Consider the following 19,308-nt stretch of genomic DNA (forward strand, 5'->3'; position numbering starts at 1 on the left):
ATTTAATCTTTAAAAATCTTCTTCTCAAGAACCAAAACACCGATTCGACTGAAATTTCACATGTAACATCTTAAGTGTGATCTCTTTCAAGTTTGCGAAAGGCGTTTCGATCAGTCACGTGGTTTGGCCGCCATATTGGATTTTGAGAAAATCGTGATTTAATCTTCAAAAATCTTCTTCTCCAGAACCAACACACCGATTCGACTGAAATTTGACATGTAACATCTTAAGTGTGATGTCTTTCAAGTTTGCGAAAGGCGTTTTGATCGGTCACGTGGTTTGGCCGCCATATTGGATTTTGAGAAAATCGTGATTTAATCTTCAAAAATCTTCTTCTCCAGAACCAACACACTGATTCGACTGAAATTTGACATGTAACATCTTAAGTGTGATCTCTTTCAAGTTTGCGAAAGGCGTTTTGATCGGTCACGTGGTTTGGCCGCCATATTGGATTTTGCGAAAATCGTGATTAAATCTTTAAAAATATTCTTCTCCAGAACCAACACACCAATTCGACTGAAATTTGACATGTAACATAAAAAGTGTGATCTCTTTTAAGTTTGCGAAAGGCGTTATGATCGGTCACGTGGTTTGGCCGCCATATTGGATTTTAGGAAAATCATGATTTAATCTTTAAAAATTTTCCTCTCCACAACCAACACATTGATTGAGCTGAAAATTTTATGTGTAACATCTTAAGTGTGATCTCTTTCAAGTTTGCGAAAGGCATTTTGATCGGTCACGTGGTTTGGCCGCCATATTGGATTTTCCGTAAAATGTTAAATTCCAAGTGAAACGTACAGTAACTATTAGATGATGTTCAAAATCCTACTTTTTCAAGCTCGAATTTTGCACATAATATCATTAGTGCAAGATTTTTCAACCATGTTAACCGCTTGGGCCCGCCAACGCTGCTTGCAGCTTTATTCTTCTTCTTCTTCTTCCGCTCTTTTTTTGTCGACCTAGAACTCAAACACCGCTTACCGCAAACTTCTGAAACTTGCAGGGCTAATAGGTACCTATGAGATCTCGTGCACCTGGGTATACAAATTTCGATTGGTCACATGACCTGGCGCCATATTGGATTTTCCAAAAACCTAAAAATGGCTTCTCCAGAAGACCCAGGGGTCTAGTAGATTTGAAATTTTTTGTATAGCAAGCATGGCCTAAGGTCTTCAGAATTTGCCAATAAAATCGCATGCGGTCACGTGACCTTGGCCGCCATATTGGATTTTTGAAAAATACCCATTTAATCTTTAAAAATCTTCTTCTCCAGAACCAAAACACCGATTGGACTGAAATTTCACATGTAACATCTTAAGTGTGATCTCTTTCAAGTTTGCGAAAGGCGTTTTGATCGGTCACGTGGTTTGGCCGCCATATTGGATTTTGAGAAAATCGTGATTTAATCTTCAAAATCTTCTTCTCCAGAACCAACACCCTGATTCAACTGAAATTTGACATGTAACATCTTAAGTGTGATCTCTTTCAAGTTTGCGAAAGGCGTTTTGATCAGTCACATGGTCTGGCCGCCATATTGGATTTTGCGAAAATCGTTATTTAATCTTTAAAAATCTTCTTCTCCAGAACCAAAACACTGATTCGACTGAAATTTCACATGTAACATCTTAAGTGTGATCTCTTTCAAGTTTGCGAAAGGCGTTTTGATCGGTCACTTGGTTTGGCCGCCATATTGGATTTTGAGAAAATCGTGATTAATCTTTAAAAATCTTCTTCTCCAGAACCAACACCCCGATTCGACTGAAATTTGACATGTAACATCTTAAGTATGATCTCTTTCAAGTTTGCGAAAATCGTTTTGATCGGTCACGTGGTCTGGCCGCCATATTCGATTTTTGCGAAAATCATTATTTAATCTTTAAAAAATCTTCTTCTGCAGAACCAACACACCGATTCAACTGAATTTTGACATGTAACATCATAAGTGTGATCTCTTACAAGTTTGTGAAAGGCATTTTGATCGGTCACGTGGTTTGGCCGCCATATTGGATTTTACGTAAACATGCATTTCCCACTGACACATACAGTAACTATGAGATGATGTTCAAATCATACTTTTGCAAGATCGAATTTGCACATAATATCATTAGTGCAAGATCTTTCAACCATGTTATCCGCTTGGGCCCCGCCAACGCTGCTTGCAGCTTTAATTAGGGGCCCAAGCCTACCGGCTGGGCCCCTATTGGTTTTATAGGAGTTCAACTTTCTTCTTCTTCTTCTTCTTCTTCTTCTACTTCTTCTTCTTCTTCCGCTCTTTTTTGTCGACCTAGAACTCAAGCACCGCTTACCGCAAACTTCTGAAACTTGCAGGGCTAATAGGTACCTATGAGATCTCGTGCACCTGGGTATAGAAATTTCGAATAGTCGCGCGATGTGGCGGCCATATTGGATTTGTGAAAAATACCAATTTAATTTTAAAAATCTTCTTCTCCAGAACTAACCTACAGATTTAGCTCAAATTTTACTCATGTCATCCCTAGGAGGATCTCTTTCAAGTTTGCGAAAGGCGTTTGATCGGTCACGTGATTTGGCGGCCATCTTGGATTTTACGAAAATCACAATTTAATCATTGAAAATCTTCTTCTCCAGAACCAACGCACCGATTTAACTCAAATTTTACTCATGTCTTCCCTAGGAGGATCTCTTTCAAGTTTGCGAAAGGCGTTTCGATCGGTCACGTGATTTGGCCGCCATCTTGGAATTTACGAAAATCACAATTTAATCATTAAAAATCTTCTTCTCCAGAACCAACACACGATTTAACTGAAATTTGACTCATGTCATCCTTAGAGTGATCTGTTTCAAGTTTGGGAAAGACATTTGGATCGGTCACATGATTTGGCCGCCATCTTGGATTTTACGAAAATCGCAATTTAATCATTAAAAATCTTCTTGTCCAGAACAAACACACCGATTTAACTGAAATTTTACTCATGTCATCCTTAGAGTGACCTCTTTTAAGTTTGCGAAAAACATTTGGATCGGTCACATGATTTGGCCGCCATATTGGATTTTTGAAAAATACCAATTTAATCTTCAAAAATCTTCTTCTCCAGAACTAACACCAAAATCTTTTCGCAAACTTTATAGGCCATACTACTAGATGCTCTATAATAAATTTCAAGGAAATTAACTTGGCAGTTTTTGAGAAGAAGATTTTTAAAGTATATTTTTCTGATTTTTAAATGACCTTTGACCTCCAATATACCTCTGCAGCAAAGCTATACAAATGGCTTATTCTGGCCTATGTAAGAGTCATATCTAATATAGGCAATCTAATAGAGCAAGAGGTCAGATTTTTGGTATATAGGGATAACTACGAAAAACAATTTTTTTAACAAAATGTCACATGACTTCAATGACCTTTGACCTCAAATATACATATATGTCCATAACTTAGGAACCACAAGTGCTACATCCTTCATATTTGGTATGATGGGAGACCTTATGACACCACATCCTGTACCTCATTAATTATGCGCATATCTAATTCTGAGCCAGCCAATAGAGCTAGAGGTCTGATTTTTGGTATATATGGATAACTTAGCAATACCATTTTTTGACATAATGTCACGTGACCTCGATGACCTTTGACCTTGAATATACGTATATGTCCATAACTCAGTAACCACAAGTGCTACAGCCTTCATATTTGGTATGATGGGAGACCTTATGACACCACATCCTGTACCTCATTAATTATGCGCATATCTAATTCTGAGCCAGCCAATAGAGCTAGAGGTCTGATTTTTGGTATATATGGATAACTTAGCAATACAATTTTTTTGACATGTCACGTGACCTCGATGACCTTTGACCTTGAATATACGTATATGTCCATAACTCAGTAACCACAAGTGCTACAGCCTTCATATTTGGTATGATGGGAGACCTTATGACACCACATCCTGTACCTCATTAATTATGCGCATATCTAATTCTGAGCCAGCCAATAGAGCTAGAGGTCTGATTTTTGGTATGTAGGGATAACTTAGCAATACCATTTTTTTGACATAATGTCACGTGACCTCGATGACCTTTGACCTTGAATATACGTATATGTCCATAACTCAGTAACCAGAAGTGCTATAGCCTTCATATTTGGTATGATGGGAGACCTTATGACACCACATCCTGTACCTCATTAATTATGCGCATATCTAATTCTGAGCCAGCCAATAGAGCTAGAGGTCTGATTTTTGGTATATATGGATAACTTAGCAATACAATTTTTTTGACATAATATCACGTGACCTCGATGACATTTGACCTTGAATATACGTATATGTCCTAACTCAGTAACCACAAGTGCTACAGCCTTCATATTTGGTATGATGGGAGACCTTATGACACCACATCCTGTACCTCATTAATTATGCGCATATCTAATTCTGAGCCAGCCAATAGAGCTAGAGGTCTGATTTTTGGTATATAGGGATAACTTAGCAATACCATTTTTTTGACATAATGTCCCGTGACCTTGATGACCTTTGACCTTGAATATACGTATATGTCAATAACTCAGTACCCACAAGTGCTACAGCCTTCATATTTGGTATGATGGGAGACCTTATGACACCACATCCTGTACCTCATTAATTATGGCATATCTAATTCTGAGCCAGCCAATAGAGCTAGAGGTCTGATTTTTGGTATATAGGGATAACTTAGCATTACAATTTTTTTGACAAAATGTCACGTGACCTCGATGACCTTTGCCCTTAAATATGAGTATATTTCCATAACTCAGTAACCACAAGTGCTACATCCTTCATATTTGGCCGCCATATTGGATTTTACGTGCAATTCCCACTGACACGTACAGTAACTATGAGATGATGTTCAAAATCATACTTTTCCAAGATCGAATTTTGCACATAATATCATTAGTGCAAGATCTTTCAACCATGTTATCCGCTTGGGCCCCGCCAACGCTGCTTGCAGCTTTAATCTTCTTCTTCTTCTCCTTCCGCTCTTTTTTTGTCGACCTAGAACTCAAACACCGCTTACCGCAAACTTCTGAAACTTGCAGGGCTAATAGGTACCTATGAGATCTCGTGCACCTGGGTATACAAATTTCGATCGGTCACGTGACCTGGCGGCCATATTGGATTTTCCAAAAACCTAAAAATGGCTTCTTTAGAAGACCCAGGGGTCTAGTCGATTTGAAATTTTTTGTATAGCAACCATAGCCTAAGGTCTTTAGAATTTGCCAATAAAATCGCATGCGGTCACGTGACCTTGGCCGCCATATTGGATTTTTGAAAAATACCCATTTAATCTTTAAAAATCTTCTTCTCCAGAACCAAAACACCGATTCAACTGAAATTTCACATGTAACATCTTATGTGTGATCTCTTTCAAGTTTGCGAAAGGCGTTTTGATCGGTCACGTGGTTTGGCCGCCATATTGGATTTTGCAAAAATCGTGATTTAATCTTCAAAAATCTTCTTCTCCAGAACAAACACACTGATTCAACTAAAATTTGACATGTAACATCTTAAGTGTGATCTCTTTCAAGTTTGCGAAAGGCGTTTTAATCGGTCACGTGGTCTGGCCGCCATATTGGATTTTTGCGAAAATCGTGATTTAATCTTTAAAAATCTTCTTCTCCAGAACCAACACACCGATTCGACTGAAATTTGACATATAACATCTTAAGTGTGATCTCTTTCAAGTTTGCGAAACGCGTTTTGATCGGTCACTTGGTCTGGCCGCCATATTGGATTTTGCAAAAAATCTGATTTAATTGTTGAAAATCTTCTTCTCCAGAACCAACACACCGATTCGACTGAAATTTGACATGTAACATCTTAAGTGTAATCTCTTTCGAGTTTGCGAAAGGCGTTTTGATCGGTCACATGGTTTGGCCGCCATATTGGATTTTGCGAAAATTGTGATTTAATCTTTAAAAATCTTCTACTCCAGAACCAATACACAGATTCAATTGAAATTTGACATGTAACATCTTTAGTGTGATCTCTTTCAAGTTTGCGAAAGGCTTTTGATCGGTCACGTGGTTTGGCCGCCATATTGGATTTTTCGAAAATCGTGATTTAATCTTTAAAAATCTTCTTCTCCCGAACAAACATCTCATTGACTGAAATTTTGCATATACCATCTTTAAAGTGATGTGTTTCAAGTTTGTGAAATAGGTTTTGATCGGTCTCGTGGTTTGGCCGCCATATTGGATTTTCCGTAAAATATTAAATTCCAAGTGAAACGTACAGTAACTATTAGATGATGTTCAAAATCCTACTTTTTCAAGCTCGAATTTTGCACATAATATCATTATTGCAAGATTTTTCAACCATGTTCACCGCTTGGGCCCCGCCAACGCTGCTTGCAGCTTTAATTAGGGGCCCAAGCCAACCGGCTGGGCCCCTATTGGTTTCGTAGGAGTTCAATATTCTTCTTCTTCTTCTTCTTCTTCTTCTTCCGCTCTTTTTTTGTCGACCTAGAACTCAATCACCGCTTACCGCAAACTTCTGAAACTTGCAGGGCTAATAGGTACCTATGAGATCTCGTGCACCTGGGTATACAAATTTCGATTGGTCACGTGACCTGGCGGCCATATTGGATTTTCCAAAAACCTAAAAATGGCTTCTCCAGAAGACCCAGGGGTCTAGTCGATTTGAAATTTTTTGTATAGCAAGCATGGCCTAAGGTCTTAAGAATTTGCTAATAAAATCGCATGCGGTCACGTGACCTTGGCCGCCATATTGGATTTTGCAAAAATCGTGATTTAATCTTTAAAAATCTTCTTCTCCAGAACCAAAACACCGATTTGACTGAAATTTCACATGTAACATCTTAAGTGTGATCTCTTTCAAGTTTGCGAAAGGCGTTTTGATCGGTCACGTGGTTTGGCCGCCATATTGGATTTTGCAAAAATCGTGATTTAATCTTCAAAAATCTTCTTCTCCAGAACGAACACACCGATTCAACTGAAATTTGACATGTAGCATCTTAAGTGTGATCTCTTTCAAGTTTGCGAAAGGCGTTTTAATCGGTCACGTGGTCTGGCCGCCATATTGGATTTTTGCAAAAATCCTCATTTAATCTTTAAAAATCTTCTTCTCCAGAAGCAACTCACCGATTTGACTTAAATTTGACATGTAACATCTTAAGTGTTGTCTCTTTCAAGTTTGCAAAAGGCGTTTTGATCGGTCACGTGGTTTGGCCGCCATATTGGATTTTGTGAAAATCATGATACATCTTTAAAAATCTTCTACTCCAGAACCAACACACCGATTCGACTGAAATTTGACATGTAACATTAAAATGTGATCTCTTTCAAGTTTGCGAAAGGCGTTTTGATCGGTCACGTGGTTTGGCCGCCATATTGGATTTTGTGAAAATCGTGATTAAATCTTTAAAAATTTTCCTCTTCAGAACCAAAACACCGATTCGACTCTAATTTGACATGTAACATCTTAAGTGTGATCTCTTTCAAGTTTGCGAAAGGCGTTTTGATCGGTCACGTGGTTTGGCCGCCATATTGGATTTTAGGAAAATCATGATTTAATCTTTAAAAATTTTCCTCTCCACAACCAACACACCGATTGAGCTGAAATTTTATGTGTAACATCTTAAGTGTGATCTCTTTCAAGTTTGCGAAAGGCATTTTGATCGGTCACATGGTTTTGCCGCCATATTGGATTTTCCGTAAAATATTAAATTCCAAGTGAAACGTACAGTAACTATTAGATGATGTTCAAAATCCTACTTTTGCAAGCTCGAATTTTGCACATAATATCATTAGTGCAAGATTTTTCAACCATGTTAACCGCTTGGGCCCCGCCAACGCTGCTTGCAGCTTTAATTCTACTTCTTCTTCTTCTTCCGCTCTTTTTTTGTCGACCTAGAACTCAAACACCGCTTACCGCAAACTTCTGAAACTTGCAGGGCTAATAGGTAACTATGAGATCTCGTGCACCTGGGTATACAAATTTTGATTGGTCACGTGACCTGGCGGCCATATTGGATTTTCCAAAAACCTAAAAATGGCTTTTCAGAATCCCAGGGGTCTAGTCGATTTGAAATTTTTTGTATAGCAAGCATGGCCTAAGGTCTTAAGAATTTGCCGATAAAATCGCATGCGGTCACGTGACCTTGGCCGCCATATTGGATTTTCGAAAATATCAATTTAATCTTTAAAAATCTTCTTCTCCAGAACCAATACACCGATTCGACTGAAATTTCACATGTAACATCTTAAGTGTGATCTCTTCAAAGTTTGCGAAAGGCGTTTGGATCGGTCACGTGGTTTGGCCGCCATATTGGATTTTGAGAAAATCGTGTTTAATCTTCAAAAAATCTTCTTCTCCAGAACCAATACACCGATTTGACTGAAATTTGACATGTAACATCTTAAGTGTGATCTCTTTCAAGTTTGCGAAAGGCGTTTTGATCGGTCACGTGGTCTGGCCGCCATATTGGATTTTTGCGAAAATCATGATTTAATCTTTAAAAATCTTCTTCTCCAGAACCAACACACCGATTCGACTGAAATTTCACATGTTACATCTTAAGTGTGATATCTTTCAAGTTGCGAAAGGCGTTTTAATCGGTCACGTGACCTGGCGGCCATATTGGATTTTGCTAAAATCATGATTTAATCTTTAAAATCTTCTTCTCCAGAACCAATACGCCACTTCGACTGAAATTTGACATGTAACATCTTAAGTGTGATCTCTTTCAAGTTTGCGAAAGGCGTTTTTGATCGGTCATGTGGTTTGGCCACCATATTGGATTTTAGGAAAATCATGATTTAATCTTTAAAAATTTTCTTCTCCCTAACCAACGCACCGATTGAGCTGAAATTTTATGTGTAACATCTTAAGTGTGATCTCTTTCAAGTTTGCGAAAGGCGTTTGGATCGGTCACGTAGTTTGGCCGCCATATTGGATTTTGCGAAAATCGTGATTTAATCTTTAAAAATCTTCTTCTCCAGAATCAACATACCGATTCGACTGAAATTTGACATCTAACATCTTAAGTGTGATCTCTTTCAAGTTTGCGAAAGGCATCTTGATCGGTCACGTGGTTTGGCCGCCATATTGGATTTTAGGAAAATCATGATTTAATCTTTAAAAATCTTCTTCTCCAGAACCAACACACCGATTCAACTGAAATTTCACATGTAACATCTTATGTGTGATCTCTTTCAAGTTTGCGAAAGGCATCTTGATCGGTCACGTGGTTTGGCCGCCATATTGGATTTTAGGAAAATCATGATTTAATCTATAAAAATTTTCTTCTCCACAACAAACACACTGATTGAGCTGAAATTTTATGTGTAACATCTTAAGTGTGATCTCTTTCAAGTTTGCAAAAGTGAAAGGCATTTGGATCGGTCACGTGGTTTGGCTGCCATATTGGATTTTCCGTAAAATATTAAATTCCAAGTGAAACGTACAGTAACTATTAGATGATGTTCAAAATCCTACTTTTTAAAGCTCGAATTTTGCACATAATATCATTAGTGCAAGATTTTTCAACCTTGTTAACCGCTTGGGCCCCGCCAACGCTGCTTGCAGCTTTAATTCTAACAATAATTTTATTTAACCTTCACAGACCTCCAAAGATAGTGAACCTCACACTCTGGAAGATACGTGTAACACCAGCGAAGAAGTTTGGGATGACAATGATATCACTGAAGCAGTAAATATGAATGATATTGGTCCATACATGAAGAAAGCAAGTTACCAGAATCGAAATTTCAACCTCTGCTGATTGCGTCTTTACTGTTCATCATGATGTGGCAGAACCTTTATGGTGTTTCAGACAGAGGAATAACTTTGCTACTGAAATTTATGGAAGCCTTTGTTTCCATGTTAGCTTCCCTCCTAGAAGTACCTATGCTGACAGAATTTGCAAAGATTTTCCCAACATCTCTGTACAAGGTCAGAAAACTACTAGGTCTGAATAGAGATAAATTTGTGAAGTATGTTGCTTGTCCCAAGTGCCATACAGTTTACAAATTTGAGGACTGCTACAGAGTCAATTCACGCGGTGAAAAACATCCATTGAAGTGTTCAGCAGTGAAATTCCCAAACCACCCACAGAAAAAAAGAAGGAAGCCATGTCATGCAGCTCTTCTGAAGAAGGTGATTTCAAAGGATGGACATGGGTACGTGTACCCAATCAATGTGTACTGTTACAAAAGTGTTAGGGAAACATTGGAAACCTTTGTCAGACGGCCAGACTTTCTAAAAAAGTGTAATGCTTGGCGGTTCAGAAATGTTCCAAATGGTGTATTACATGATATCTATGATGGACAAGTGTGGAAGGACTTCACAGATAACGGATTCTTCAAAACTGACTATGACCTTTCTTTCACTCTAAATGTGGACTGGTTTCAACCTTTTGAACACAGCCCCTACTCTGCTGGTGCATTGTACATGATTATCAATAATTTACCCAGAGAAGAACGATTTAATCCAGAAAATGTTATACTGGTTGGATTGATGCCAGGTCCCAAGGAAGCAAAAAAGAATATCAATTCATACCTGCAGCCATTGGTAGATGAATTGGAACAACTTTTACAAGGTGTCCATATTAATGATGGGACATTGTTTGGGAATAACTACAGAGGAGCACTTATGTGCCTGTCATCCGATATACCAGCATGCAGAAAGTGTGGAGGATTTGTTGGCCATGGTGCTATGCGAGGTAGGTGTAAACAGATTAAGAAGCTAGCGTCCCCTTATTGTGAAACCTTTTTATCAGTTTTCTCATAGATTGTAGCAAAAATGATGGGCAACTGATGGCGCACATGAAATCGTAATTTGTGTTACTTCTGCTCCACAGAGTGGGTTGAAATGCATGACAAGCAAGTATGTGTAGAATCACAACTTTCTTCCCATCATGCAACAGCACTTGACATGAGTTTTTTTCACTGTACTTCAGTTCAGTGTGCATTATGTGTAGTGACAGTTCAAATTGGCCACTCAAAAATAAAGGATTGTGGCTGACTAAGTTGTCACAGTGGAAAGACAAATGTTAGCCACTAATTGACTGGATAATTAGTAGGAATTTTGTAGAGCCAATACTATAGTAAATTTTACGGGGATTAAACAGAAACTTCCCTATAGTATAAAAGCTTGATTATCACAAATCTATGCAAATGTAAAAAAGTATCGCTACTGATCGGACATGCCGCACAGTAAGTGAGTCTACTCACAATTCTTCATGATCTGTACACATGGACATCACTCACTGAACTGAAGCAAATTTCTTTTGTACATGGAACAACTCGGTTCATATTTCAAAATTCTGGCAACATAGTTCTGATAATCATAATATTCTGATTTCTCACTGTGAATAATGAGAAGATCAACCCCTTTTCCGCGGAGGAGATAGCAATTTAGTAACTTTGTTGACATAGATTTTTGACAGCCATACACAATATTTTCAAGGAGACTAAGGGAATAATGTTGGCAAAAGAAAGGGTATTGATTTTTTTAATGTTTGTAACAAAGGAAATTTGTATGTCTGATAGGTGGTATGATGAGAACGTCTTAGTTGCTGATAACTTTATCTTGACAAGTGTGCAATTTTTAGCACCTCAAAAGTTTCAGGCGTTCATTGTCATTGAATCTTGCATATAAAGTCTGTGAATATAAAGCGACTAAACTTGTGTCGAAACTAAACTGAAAATTTGTTCCTTTTATGTCGGAGAACGAATATGTTTTAAAATGTGTTCACTGTACAATCATTTGACCCTTCTCTGCATATGTCATGAAAGTGCCCATTATGATTATTCCAATTTATCATACGGTCAAAGTGATGCTATTAGAATTCAAAAATTCCTGCCCAGTGTATGCAAATAGTTGCATCATCAGTTATCCCTTTATTTTGCGCCCACAGTCCTGTAACTTCCCGTTTAACCCTAAAAATATCAAAATAATTAGATAACAGGACAGAAGGTATTGTACTTGGGTCCCCACACCATTTTAAGATTTTAAGAACAGTAGAAATTGTACCGGGATTCCCACACCATTACCTTGTCATCAATCTCTTGTTTCTGAGTTTTTGTCCTTTGTATTATCAACACCTTGTTCAACTTCCTCGAATATTTTGAGATATGTAATCAAAATACCTTTGTTTCTGTTTCTTAGGTTGCAGTAAATGCTTACATGCATTCCCAAGAGCTGCTTTTGGAAAGAAAGCTGATTACAGTAATTTCTGTATGGAAAACATCGAACCAAGGACTGATGAAGATCACATATTCTTTGCATCACAAGTTCGTAATGCCTCGACGCCTGCAGAACAGAAAAAATTTGAATACGAGTATGGTGCACGGTGGACTGAACTCAACAGACTTCCATATTATCTTCCTGTGAGATTCCATGTCATTGACCCTATGCATAATTTGTTGCTTGGGACAGCAAAACATGTCGTGGAGGTATGGAAGAAGCAGAAAATTCTGACAAGTGAACATTTTGAGACTATACAAAGTAGGGTTGACAAGTTAAAAGTTCCAGGTAATGTTGGCAGAATTCCACGCAAGATAGCTTCAGGATTTTCGGATTCACTGCAGAGCAGTGGAAAAACTGGGTGATACTATTTTCTAGTTATGCTCTGAAGGGCATTATTGGAAATGACCACTATAATTGCTGGAACTTGTATGTCAAGGCTTGTAAGATATTGTGCTCAAAAGTAATCACATGTAGTGAACTTGAGAAAGCTCATACTTTTCTGTATCAGTTTTGCACATTTTCCAGTAGGCTGTATGGACCTGAATTCTGCACCATTAACATGCACCTCCACCTTCATTTGAAAGAATGTATATTTGACTATGGCCCAGTGTACAGCTTTTGGTGTTTTTCGTTTGAACGGTATAATGGGATTCTTGGTAATTTTCACACAAATAATCAGTCCATTACAGTACAGCTCATGAGAAAATTTATACAAGGTCAACAGTTAGATGATATTCAGTGGCCACAGAATTTCACAGAATTGCAAGGGCTTCTAACATCAGATAGAGTACACGCAGGGCAAGGCACTGTAGGTGAAAGTTTTGTTGAAGTCCATGACATTTGTCACAGTCATGAAATGAAAGTATCCCAAGACATGGAGAAAATAAATTTCGCAGAAAGTGAAAGCGTTGTAGCATTGCCCCCAGAAAGGAGGATGTATTTTGAATGTGATGATATTAATCAGTTGGCTGACATGTACTCACACCTGTATCCATCAAACAGAATCATTAGTGTCATTCCCATTGCAGAGTCTTATAATAAAGTCTTATATATGGGGAACATGATCGGCAAAGAGGATTCGAGAAACAGTCGTTCAGCTTGTATTCAGGCCAAATGGATAGGTGATGAGAATAGGTTTGGTTACTGCCCTGTTGACATTGAAAGTGAGCTTCGCCCAGGTATTGTCCAAGATATTGTGAGAAGTGAGATTATCATAGACATGGAAGGGAAGGCCAAGAAGGTTTCATTTATCCTTGCCAGAGTTTGTTTGTTGAAAAAGCATCCCATGAAACCACACTTTGGTAACCATGCGGAAGTATGGGGCACTGATGTTGAGTGTGTTAAGGGTGCAGATTCATCCCGATTCAAAGAATAAAGAACATGTGCATATGTGTGCAAGACAAGGTGAAATTTCATTACTGCCAAAATACTGGGGAAACTGTATCAATCATTGTGCCTCTTAACAATATGTCACTACCTGTTGATTTTATTTTGTGATCACAGAATGAGTGCCTCAATGATTGTTAATCTTTGACAATTTCAGTAGCAAGTGGCTTTTTTCTTAGGGGAAATAAATAAAAGCTGACGCAAAATGAATGTAATTCATTTGTATTACCCAAGACCCCATCCCTCTCCTCCAAATAGTGGGAAATCAATGATGTCATGTGATGTCGTTTTTGACAAATATGTACCTCTCCAATTTTGTGCATATACAAAACACCGAAAGTGCAGATTAATTAATCCCCATTTTAGGCATTTCACTTTTTAGGTACAGAACATTTTAATGTATTTCTCATGTAGGAAATTGTTTCACATGTTTCACGTTGAAATGATATGCCAGTTCTTGTTCTCACACTCATGTTTTTTGATAAATCTGCTTTTTTGTCTCCTTTTGGTCTCGCTCTGACACATACTCAAAATGTCGGTTGAATGTATGCACCGCACATGTCACTGCTCTGCTCAATACAGACAATTGTATCAATGTCAATTCAAAAACATAATTTTGTACTTCATTTTTTCAACTTTTTTTTTACTCCACGACCCTGCAGTAAATTGACTTCTGCATTTATACTATTTTCCCTACAAGTTCAAGTGGCCATTGTTTAAAAAAGAATAGATGAAAATCCGTATTGTTCATCAGCACTTCTACTTTTGCGGATGTAGAATTGTTTTGAAAAGTGGTTTGCCAGAGGGTATTTTGAAGCCTGCTCTGTAGCAAATGTGCATTATTATTGCTTGTGTCCACCATTTTGTGTGAAACATGTTCTTCCTGCTGCATCCCTGCACACAATTCACTCTGTTGTTAGAGAGAGTTGTAAATTCTTGACCAGGTTATCAGTATCGCCGAAAGAAGCGGTAGGTTTTGCTGTTTTGAAAGAAATAAATTAATTGCTTTTCTTGAAACTTGGTCAAAAAATCTGATGAACAATTTTTTTATCTCTGGCCTATTGTTAAAATTATTAGTGTTCAGAATTATTCCTTATTTCTAGACAGACATGTAGTCATCAACATTGACAATTCACAGAGAATACATGCTATTTCAACACAATATTTGAAGTGGAATAAATGTGTTCAATTTCTCCGAATTATGCAGGTTTTGTGCTGCTTGTACATATTGATTTCCTGGTTCATTTCACAGCATAACAGTCCATCTTTGTAAATACATGAATGTATTTTTGTAATCTCTTTCTTTGAAGATGCAAATAAACAGTTTTTAATTGTAATTTTACTAAGTTGCACTATTATTTTATCTTCCAAACATCAATCATCATGTCTCTGCACATGTCAAAGTCTTTCAATGTAAAGTTAGGTCTTCAACTTGATTGAAAATGTAGTTCATCATAACAACATGATTTAGACACTGACTTGGCTTTTGAGTGGCTACTAGAAAATCAAAATGTTAAAAAAGTTCTTGGAAAAAAGACAACAAAAAGAAAATCCCTTTCACATCACTTTTTGAAGAGACTGAAAACAGGACCCCTCCCTTATTTTGTTCCTATTTGTACTTTTCAACAGATAAGACCACATTTGCTGAACTGAAATTTTTCAGACCCACCACACTTTTTCTACTGTAAATAGGGCTCCTTTTTGTCACCTTTTGATGATTTCAACAAATTAAACCCCTAGAACTTGTCAGTAAAATTAATGTAGCCACTTCAGCCCCATTTGGTGTACCAAAGAGTTTGAAGCATAAATCTGCGCATGTCATCTGTAGGTATATATGTATCCATGCATGTGTGTGGGTAGGTTTGTGTGTATGTATGTAGTATGTAATAGAATCGCTGCACAGTTCATCTTGGTATTTGGTGTGTAGATACATCCTGGGCTATAGATGGATTGTGTACAAAAGAAGTTGTCATTGCCAAATTTCTGCAAATGAGACAAATAATGTAAAATGATCAAAAATAAATAACTCAAGAACCACAAGTGTAAGAATTCATGAAAACTTTGTGTGCAGTACAAAAGGTGGACCTCGTATAGTTATATTATTTTCAGTTGGATATCTTGGATTTTCAATTTTCATGAATTTTGGGGATTCTCAACAGATTTCTGGTAAAATATCCTTCCTTTTGTACACTCGCCAGTTCCTTTCCATGATGGGGAGCAGTGTACGAAACTCACGCGAAATCTCTACTGGCTAAGCGGGCCACAACTTTCAAAAAATCACTGGTCCTGAAGGAAATAACTAGTACTGGTTCGATCATCGGGTCAAATCCAAATATAGTAGAGATTTTTTACCCGCACTCAGTATAGAGGCCAAGAACATGCGATTGCAAAAAATAAAAAACACCTGGTCCACTTCAAAATCTTCACATCAAAGTTTTTTGTGTCTTTTAATTTTTTTATTCTTTTCTAATTCTTCAAATGAAGATGATTATCAAAACCAAGAGTTAGGGCAACTTATCTCAGTGTTTAAGAAAACATGAAGTCATTGAAAGGTTAAGCACAAGTCTAACACATAAGCGTTCTGTTTCCTAAATAGCCTTTCAAAACAATATTTCTAACATTGAAAAAAGAGCACAATCATGGGCTTGAAATATGTCCCACCACGGAAAGGCTATAAGCGTCCAGAACTCCAATCAAGGATGGGTAAGTTTTGGCAGCCGCAGAAGCACCGGATCACACACAAATGGAGCCGATACAACACTTGACTCTTCAAATACGATTCTGGCTTCTCCCCTTTGAGGGACTCGTCATCAAATTCAAGGAAGGGAATACAAAAAATGATGATGATGAAGAGATATAATACTTAAGTGTCCAAACCCACGTCAAAAGACGAATCATAAATTTATAATGTAAGCGTAATCTTTACAGTGACCAAGGCAAATGGCCATCAAGGTCAAAATACAATGAAGACGGTACTTTGCACAATGTTTAAATATCGGACATTTTTTTTCTAGTATTGAAGTTTGACGTCCGACATATTTCCGTCATAAATAAAACAGTCTCGGGTCTTATATCGATACTAGACAATACAAAAATGGCTTGCCTCCTATCGCGGCACGCCGGGTTTGAGAAATTGCCGATACCCCAGGCTAATAATACATATCGGCGATTTTGGGACTCTTCATAGTAAACGATACAAGGCAAATGTCTTGCCTTGCGTCTCGACACGCCGGATCTGTGAAATCACAGATATTTACTCGATATTATCGGCGATTGGGACTCTAATATCGTCACTAGAATGACTCGCCTTGTGTCCCCGACACGTCTGATCTATGTAAAATCACCGATGTTTAACGCGATTTCGGGGCAAATGTCTGATTTAAATATCGGAGATTTGCCACCTCAAAGATCTTGCCAAGCCTGACTTCATCATTTCGGCTCTAACTTCGATACTAGACGATACTATACTCTATACTTGTCAAATCGCGAGCAAATATAGACGTATATCTGGGAGATCACTACATCACAGGTTTGGCCACGCGGTCTTTAGCCAAGCCCGACTTCCGTAGTTCGACTCTAACTTAAATTATACGATACTAGACTTGCCTAAAACGATGGGTAAATATCCAATATCGGAGATTTCGCCATCTCACATTTTTGACCATATTTTTTGTCGAGGGTCTATGATCTGGCCAAACTATTCTAATTTCCGAGTCGATACTGTGTTGTCCAGCTATACATATCCGATATCATACAAAAGTGCAATGTTGAAGTGTCCTCGAAAGCAAGTTTACCTCGACACATGCAATACTGTCGATACGCTAAACCATTACTCTTTCATGACCACGACGAGATCTGGGGCGACTTGCAGCGAGTCAGCCGCGAGATCTCTATAATTCTAATTAACAAATGGGGAGCATTATTGAACAGTGCCACTACTCTCGCGAGGAAACGTGAGGTACTTCGCTTTGATGCAGTACCTATCAGTCTGTTCACTTTTCATTTGCGAATTTCATGTTATGCAAATTTCTTGACAGAATAAATTTCGTATCTTTGAATATTTTTTGTCAGGTATTTAGCTTAGCAAAACATTTAGGAACAGCAGGACATATTTCAAGAGTTACTGATCTGGCATGAAAACTGTTGATCCCGGGCCATCGGGTTAGCCTGAATTTCGCACGCTGATGGGGAGACTGGGATACTATTCAAAGTTAAAACGATTTTTTCTTGCAGTAAACGACCCCGGACCCGGCATTTATTGAAATGTTTGCCTGTTGTTAGATTAGCCAAGATACGAAGCCCTTCTACCTACAGTTTGTATGCAATGTTCTTTGGAAGGAATGTTTTGCGTATAGGGCCCGAAACAGTTTTCTTTTTGCAGATATTTGATTAATCAACCCGATAATATATACGATAGCCTATCAAGAACTCCAGTCACTCAAGTTTGTACGTCCGTCCTTGTTTTTTTATTCGAACGTCAGTGTCTTTTGTACTAAAAACAAGTGACATCGTATCACGGAGGTACCTCCATGATCCGAGTTGTATTTTAATAGAGCAGCCAGTGTTCGCTGTTTGAGCGATTGACGCAGTGACTATGCAATTTCTAAAATGTGAATGAGAGATCGACCGATGCAAAATAGACGACGTGGAGCAAAGCCATCGTGCCGACAACGGTGTCCGGCGCGGCAGGCTTATGATTAGCTGACCACAAGTAAAATTGACCGTTATGGCTACTTATTAAATTTGACTCTAGTTTTTTCAGGGCTGTTTCATCTTTTGTGAATTGAAATATCATCCGATATAACAATTTTACCAGCATTAACAAGTGACAGTGTAACTGAGAAGCCACGATCCCTGTCCGATTTTCCCCGACGTTTGAATCGTGTCTATTCGAGCATGAATAATACCTTGTGCCTATGGGTAACCGAATATTACCGAACAATGCCGAAGATCAACCGAGAAACATTCCCGGTGTGGCAAGGTTGGGTAATCACGGAAAAAGGGCTTGCGTTGAAAACGTTGTTTTCGTGCAGCGTTGTCGAACTAGGTCCGGTTCGCAGCGTTGTCGAACTATGTCCGGTTCGTAGGCAAGCCATAGAGTTTTGAACGAAGGCATTTTGCGTTTTCTCATTATTTCGGTCATAACGTCCCCATTGTTGCACATTTTCAACACGATCTTGTAGTCGCCAACATCACAATCACGTATATAGTAGTCACACGTAGAAATTTGCAAATCAAAAGAAACAAGCTGCAGTCGAAGACTATATCTCAGGTGACTGAATGGTTATGTCGCTTTCGGATATAGTTTTCATAATGGCACAACCTTGGCAAAATACAACTACACCCTAGTGGACTTCTAAGACACGGATAAAAAAGAATCGGCAGTTCCGATCGCAAATACATTTGTATGGTCCCTTCCAATGTTTTCTCTGAGATCGAATGAACGGCAATTTTCATAGCAATCCCTCCTCCAAAAAGAAAACTACGTATCACATTGATTCCCCACGTCATCCCAAACTTTGATGAATAATCACGAATCTGAAACGGAGGGGGAGGGGTGTAAAAACCCCTTAGTCCACTCACAGTCCTAGAGGGACTGTGGTCCACAATTTTGTTTTTTACAAAAGAGTGAACCCAAATTTTACAAAGCGCTGTGAAGTACGGAATAAAGTTGAAAAGCGAATTTAAAAGAAAT

At 38.2% G+C, this 19,308-nt stretch overlaps 1 protein-coding gene across 1 annotated transcript; it reads left to right on the forward strand.

The window, feature by feature from the left end:
• The first annotated feature begins 9,668 nt into the window (after positions 1 to 9,668).
• LOC139126140 (uncharacterized) lies at positions 9,669 to 14,950 on the forward strand. Its single transcript, XM_070692193.1, has 2 exons — positions 9,669 to 10,698; positions 12,147 to 14,950. Exons 1-2 carry the CDS (start codon positions 9,780 to 9,782, stop codon positions 12,587 to 12,589), a joined length of 1,362 nt encoding a protein of 453 aa, XP_070548294.1. The 5' UTR covers positions 9,669 to 9,779; the 3' UTR covers positions 12,590 to 14,950.
• The last annotated feature ends 4,358 nt before the right edge of the window (positions 14,951 to 19,308 follow it).

This window comes from Ptychodera flava, assembly GCF_041260155.1.
Source record: "Ptychodera flava strain L36383 chromosome 3 unlocalized genomic scaffold, AS_Pfla_20210202 Scaffold_26__1_contigs__length_13983176_pilon, whole genome shotgun sequence".
Taxonomy (NCBI): domain Eukaryota; kingdom Metazoa; phylum Hemichordata; class Enteropneusta; family Ptychoderidae; genus Ptychodera; species Ptychodera flava.

Excerpts from the sequence above, each read along its gene's own strand:
- LOC139126140 (XM_070692193.1), top strand. The coding sequence starts at position 9,780 with ATGATGTGGCAGAACCTTTATGGTGTTTCAGACAGAGGAATAACTTTG. Across the intron at positions 10,699-12,146 it reads TGGCCATGGTGCTATGCGAG|GTTGCAGTAAATGCTTACAT; the intron begins GTAGGTGTAAAC and ends TCTGTTTCTTAG.